This window comes from Mytilus edulis, chromosome 10 (assembly GCF_963676685.1).
Source record: "Mytilus edulis chromosome 10, xbMytEdul2.2, whole genome shotgun sequence".
NCBI lineage: Eukaryota > Metazoa > Mollusca > Bivalvia > Mytilida > Mytilidae > Mytilus > Mytilus edulis.
Genome location: NC_092353.1, coordinates 37,177,247 through 37,183,901, shown reverse-complemented (window position 1 = coordinate 37,183,901; position 6,655 = coordinate 37,177,247). Strand labels below are relative to the sequence as shown.

Genomic DNA, 6,655 nt, shown 5'->3' with positions numbered 1-6,655 from the left:
TTGTTTAATAAAAAGAAAATATTATGATGCATTAATTGAAAAGCTTCAGAATAAACTTATCATAGATACCAGGATTAAAATTCAGTACACCAGGGCCAGGTGAGCTAAAAATATCTACACATTAAATTTTTTACAGAAATTGATCATTCATCCGGAATGACTTTTGGGGTTCTTTTGTTATCTTATCAATAACTCATGTCAACACAGAAGTGCTGACTACTGGGCTGGTAATACCCTCTGGGAGAAAAAACCTCCACCAGCAGTGGATTGACCCAGTGGTTGTAAATAAACTCATCATAGATACCAGAATTAAAACTTTGCACCCCTGCTTTTTGTTTACAAAAGACTAATCAGTGGCTCTCAAATAATGTAAATTGAGGATTTAGACATGCTTTTACTGTTTATTGTAATGCTTTAATTCATAAGATTTAAAATAAATCTAACAAATACTGTTTGATTTTTTTTTTTTTAAAGATTTCTTATTGAAACATCCTTTTCAGTGATTCAGATACTATAAGATAAAAATTGTCAATACATTTTCGTTGAAGACCGTACACCTTATTACTACTTTGAAATCTATCCCTGTTGACCAGAGAATCTGCCTCGCTTGAACTATTGATGTCATACAACAATCACTTTCCATTTTGGCTTTACAATATTTTGTAGCATGCTGTGTGGATGCAGTAGAATGTGTCTCCATGCCTGTATAGTGTAAACCTGTATACTAGGGTTTCTGCTTGTGAAAGCTGTCTGCATATTCAATTATGTGAGTTTTTCTTTTTCTTTTACTATGTTGTATCATTTGGTCTCTCTTGTGGAGAGTTGTCTCATTGGCAGTCATAGCACATTTTCTTATTTCTATATTTGTACAGCTGTAGATTTCATATGTCATCAGAACACTCATACCCAAACTGGCAAGAAATTAGAAAATTAATGACCAGCAATGAATCCATAGTTGTTAAATACAAAACGAAAATTAAACATTGTGTACTCTTGATTACTGTTGAAGACTGTTAATTAACCTCCAGATTTCTTTGGTTTGTTTTGTGATGTGATGTTGTGTCTGGGTCTATTTCTCATGATTGAAAGTGGAAAGTTTTTATGATATTTTTCTTTGCTTATTTCATGATAAATAGGAGAGTTCCAGAATAGTTGTCGTTTCAATGTGGAGATAATATAAAAGTTGTTTCATGTGTGACACACAATTTGTATTATTAATCAGGCATAAAAAGAAAATATAATATCACAATTTATTTTTAGATTAAAACAAACTTCATCAAAAATCCAACTTTGATACATCAGGCTTTGAGTTCAGAGTTAATTTACTAATATCTGTAGAACACTGACAACTTGAACCACAAGTTCTATTATTTGATTGGTCACTTGAATTATCACATGATTTCTGATCTTCTGAATTCAAATTTTCTGCTGCTTTCTTTGCTTTTTCAGCTTCATCAGCCTGAAAAAGATCAAATATTCCTTAATGACAAATAACATTATATTAATTTTTTTTAATTATGTTTAAATATGAATACTGAATACAGACATTTATTTTCGTAAATTTTATGTTAGCCTTTCATTTTTTTGTTTTTCAAAATTTTCATTCCTCTTGATAGAATTCTCAGATTCATATTCCTTGCTTTTTGTAAATTCTGTTGATATTTGAATGTAATACATAAAGAATTGTGAAGGGTTCGATGAAACTCCATGGCTTGCCTGCAATTGGTGCTGTCAGAGTAAAAGTGTAATATTTACTTCCAAAAACTAAGTTGATTCATCAGTTAATGTGTTAGAAAAAAATATATATCTTCAGATGTTATTTCTTGATTAAGAAGTTGTTTATGTCCAACTTTTATAACATCCTATGAAGGTTTATCAGAGTTATTGCTGTCTTCAACCATTAGAGTGTATGATACATGTATCAAATATAATCAAATTAAATGTGACAGACAGGTTAATGTAAACACCCATAACATTTGTTAGTTAAACAATCTTCTGATTGTCCTAAAGAATGGCCTTATCTTTTATTGAATTTTTTTTTCTCAATGCCATGAAAAAATGAAAATCAATTACTAAGCAATAAATCTACATACCTTCCTTCTTTCTTTATGTGTTTTACCTATACCTAGTCTGGAAAAAAGAAGAACTCATTAAGATTAACAACATCGCAATAGAAATTCTCATTTCATTATTTTTAAATTATGATACAAAAAATATTGTATCATGGAGACAGAAGAATAAAACATATTTCATAATAAACAGGGCATCTATGACACAATATCAAAATGTAATTAGAAATATATATTGCCTGTTTAACCATAAAATTGAAACATTAATTATGGTGGAAACAGATAAAATACACAGTGTTTCAGTTAAAGGTGAAGGTTAGTAACTTTTAAACCAGCTTCAAATGTTTGCAACTGTCCCAAGTCAGATACCTGATGTTCAGTAGTTGTCGTTTGTTGATGTGGTTCATACGTTTTTCTCATTTCTCTTTTTTTTTTATAAAGATTAGACTGTTGGTTTTCCTCTTTTGAATGATTTTTCACTAGTCATTTTTGAAGTTCTTTATAGCTTGCTTTTTGTTGTGAACCAAGGCTCTGTGTTGAAAACCGTACTTTGACCTATAATGGTTTACTTTTATAAATTGTGACTTTGATAGAGGGTTGTGTTATTGGCACTCATACCACATCTTCTTATATCTATCTACATACTGCAATTTGATGCTTCAAGAATCAGATACAACATATTTTTTAAATGATAAAATCAATCCATATAATAGGTAGTTTATTTATGTGTATAAGCTCCTCTTTAACAGAAAAGGTCCCCTTTGCATAGTCTATAAATTTTACTCTTTTCTAAGCTTTAAAAGATGTCAATGGATATGTCTTACAAATTATGGGTAAAGTAAATGATGTTATGTAAATCACTATATATAGATGTAATATGACTAAAATGTCTTACCTTGGTAATCCCCTGTTTAGTCCCTCTAACAATACACATGCTTTACACACAGGGTTACTAGACATGTAACCACACCTCTCACATGTACCTAAGGAATCAAATTTATAATTTTAATAACATAACAATTTATCTTTGAGCACAAACAAAAGCAAAATTAGACCAATGTTGTTGAACATGTACAACAGCAAGTGTTTGCAGAAATGTGAACATTTATGTATAAATACATTTTCTTTACATCCAGTTCGTAGATATTTCTAGAGATTTTCAACTTTGATTATCCAAATAAGAAATAATTTAATGAGATTATGAAATTGAGTCTTTTCCACATATTGTACAAGTCTCAGTAAATTATGATCTTTGGAATGAGTTAAGAACTGGTGCTAATGAAAACTCCGCTGTTTTGGAAGTTACAGGCTTGGTCCAAGACTGCACAACATAAAGGAACAGAAATTGAATTTCTTAGCTGGTTCACAAAACAATTTCTTAGCTGGTTCACAAAACACAAGTTCATTTACAGTGGATTCATTTGTATTTGTTGTATACCAATGCTCGTGAATTTCTTAGCTGGTTCACAAAACACAAGTTCATTTACTGTGGATTTCTCAGCTGGTTCACAAAACACAAGTTCATTTACTGTGGATTTCTCAGCTGGTTCACAAAACACAAGTTCATTTACTGTGGATTTCTCAGCTGGTTCACAAAACACAAGTTCATTTACTGTGGATTTCTCAGCTGGTTCACAAAACACAAGTTCATTTACTGTGGATTCATTTGTATTTGTTGTATACCAATGCTTGTTAATTTCTTGGAAACAGGGGAACCACAAAACTTTAAAGTTCAACGAATTAAAAATTTCTAAAGGAATGTAGACTGTCAAAACCATGAAATTTAATATCCACAAAAATGTAAGTTTACCTCAATCCATGAAAATTGGAACGGACAAAAACAAATGAATCCACAGTACTCTACCTCACCTTATATATATTGTATCTTACCTTGAACAGGCAATCTAACGTCTTTCTTTACTGATAAACTTTCTCCAGAATGTATTATATCTGTAAAATTTACAAAAAAAATAAGAATTACATCTCCCTAATATGCATACACTCCCGCCAAGATGATTCCCGCAAAGTCCATCTAAAGACGCGGACTATCGCGACGGGGAAATTCAATTTTTACCGATAATATGCCGCGAAAAGTCCATTATGGTCGCAGACAAGTCAATTTTTTATCGTGGACCTTCGTGGAAATCAATAGAATATATATATTGTAATAACGCAGAATTTTATGTTATCGATAATGTTTAATTTTTTTACAATGAATGTGCTTGAGAATTAATTATGGCGGTCAAAGCTGGTAGCGAAAATTTGTCAGTTTATTGGTTGTGTATTGTTATTTAAAATCACATTGACCCGTAATTACTCCTCTTGTCCTGTTGTTAGTTCTATTCAAGCTCAGGTAAAGTTTGATTGACATTGGGCGGTCTTTCGTTTGTACTTTTGTCTGAAAGGTAATGCATACCAGGAAAATACTAAAAATAGCCAATGAACAGGTGATCAGGAAATAATCGATTGTGGAAGGAGGAGCTACATTAATTTGTGTGGTGAGACATACCTGCCGGAAAATACACAAAAGTCATACGAGAAGTTTAAACCAATGAACGGGTGTTCAGGTAATAATCAAATGTAGAAGGAGGAGCTACATTACAATGTATGTTGACTGATTTTGAACTCATTATCTTTAGAAATTTGTAAAGAGATTCGTAAAATCATTAATGTTACAAGTTATTAATTATCAATAAAAAAAAATAGTTTAAAATCCTGCGACTAATTATTTTTTTTTATTTTATGAGGGGGGTTAGGAGGGGTCCTGGTCCCGAAATCCCGGGCTTAAAAAGACAAAATCCCGTGGTCCCGAATTTGAATAAATTTAAATCCTGACATCCCGTAATTCGAAAAAAAAAATTCCGATCCCGAAAGGGTCAATCTTGAAATCCCGAGCTTAAAAACACCCGATCCCGTTGTCCCGATAAAGATCCTACCTTCCCGCCCCCCCTTTCTCTTTTATTGTTACCGTAGAGAGAAAAAAATCGTAATTTTTAAAATGTGATATTCATTTTATCATTATAATGATACTTGTCTTACAAATTGGGCTTATTGAAATGTTGAATGGTTTTTGTTTAGGTTTTTACTGGGAACAGTTTATCATAATATATTATTATGTTCCTGGTTTTTACAAACGTGAGTTCTTGAAAAAAAGAAAAATATAAATAATTAAAATGTCAATTGTTCTTGAACAATTGAGAGGTCTTTCCTTTGATAATGTAAAATATATGTTCCAATAGACGTAGAATGTATTGAAAAGCTTTAAAACACACTGAAAATCCTTTAAATAAGGTCAAAAACACATAATTCGCTATATTGGACATGACCTTGACCTTTGAACCTTTGTCAAGGTCATTAGTCCCCAATGTCATTGCTGAAGACCCCATGGGTCTAGGACCTTTGGTTATATAGTAAAAGCTGATTTTGTCTTTTCAGAAACCTAAAACAGGGGTTATGCCCCTTATAAAAAGGTCAAATCTCTTTGGTCAAAATGTAACAAAGTTGCGCCTTAATGACCCAAACATTTTCCACTATTCAAAACTTCTGTAAGTAAAATGGTTTCTGAGATTATCCCATAACAAGGTGTTAGGTCAAAGGTCAAGGTCAACATACAAATTTGACCTTGAGGTATTTTTCAAAGATACATGAATTGATGATGATCGATGAAGATCCTAGGTGTCTACGACTTACGGTTTCTGAGTTTTGGTGGCCAACCGACACCGGTTAATTTTCATAGGGGCATAACCCTACCAATGAGTCGTTGAATCTTTTCGATCCAAATGTAACGAAGAACCGGGGTCTGGTCCTGAACAAATTTCACCCTTTGTTTTTTTTCTACCTATTACGGTTACGGTGTTGGAACGATAACAAGGTTTTTGGGTTTCGGAGGGATTACTCCGAACCGACAAAATATTTCGACTCACAGGGTGAGTTCCAGATAGGTATTCATGACACCGATACAAAGTGTGAACATGAAAGCGACATGATTTACGGTTAACGCGGATAAATTTGTCAAAGTTTGGCGGAACAAAAAGAATAATAATAGTCAGAAGAAATACAGTAAGGTCTTTCCCTTTAGTAAAAGGAAAGACCTTAATTAAAATAATTATTGATACAGCTCATTCGGATTTTCAATGTCACGCTGTATACAACTATGTACATTTTATACGCTCACTTACTGTATCGCATTTGATTATTGATTGCTTTTAGTCTTTATGTCAATTGACAAATGATTCAGTTCATATTTTTGAAAAACACTACTACGTAATAGTACGGAAGAGGCTGACATCTGGTGATTTTTAAGTGAATTGTTTGATCGTGGAGAAACATTTTTTTGTTTTGTTGTAACTGATTATTGTATGGTGCATGTATGTTTAAAAAATCGAAAAGGACATCAGCAAAGACGAATAGAGACACTTGTTATACAAATATCTTTCTGTTCACCATTTCACAGAGATTACCGTATTGATGGTTAAACGTCCAGTGACCAATATATCAATGCATACTCAGAATAGACAGTTCAATATAACCTGCATGGGGCGTGTGCTTAACATTGTAAATCCTTGATGTACTTATGTAGACAAAAT

At 32.3% G+C, this 6,655-nt stretch overlaps 1 protein-coding gene across 1 annotated transcript in view; it reads right to left on the bottom strand.

The window, feature by feature from the left end:
* Nucleotides 1-1,236: 1,236 nt before the first annotated feature.
* The window catches only part of LOC139491051 (cytoplasmic tRNA 2-thiolation protein 1-like), a 38,722-nt gene continuing 33,303 nt past the window's right edge, over nt 1,237-6,655 (bottom strand). The window contains exons 12-15 of the mRNA XM_071278322.1: nt 3,960-4,019; nt 2,965-3,052; nt 2,094-2,130; nt 1,237-1,459 (exon numbers count right to left, since the gene is read on the bottom strand). Of these exons, the coding sequence (XP_071134423.1) occupies nt 1,277-1,459; nt 2,094-2,130; nt 2,965-3,052; nt 3,960-4,019 (368 nt within the window). The 3' untranslated portion in view covers nt 1,237-1,276. The remainder of the gene's footprint in view (nt 1,460-2,093; nt 2,131-2,964; nt 3,053-3,959; nt 4,020-6,655) is intronic.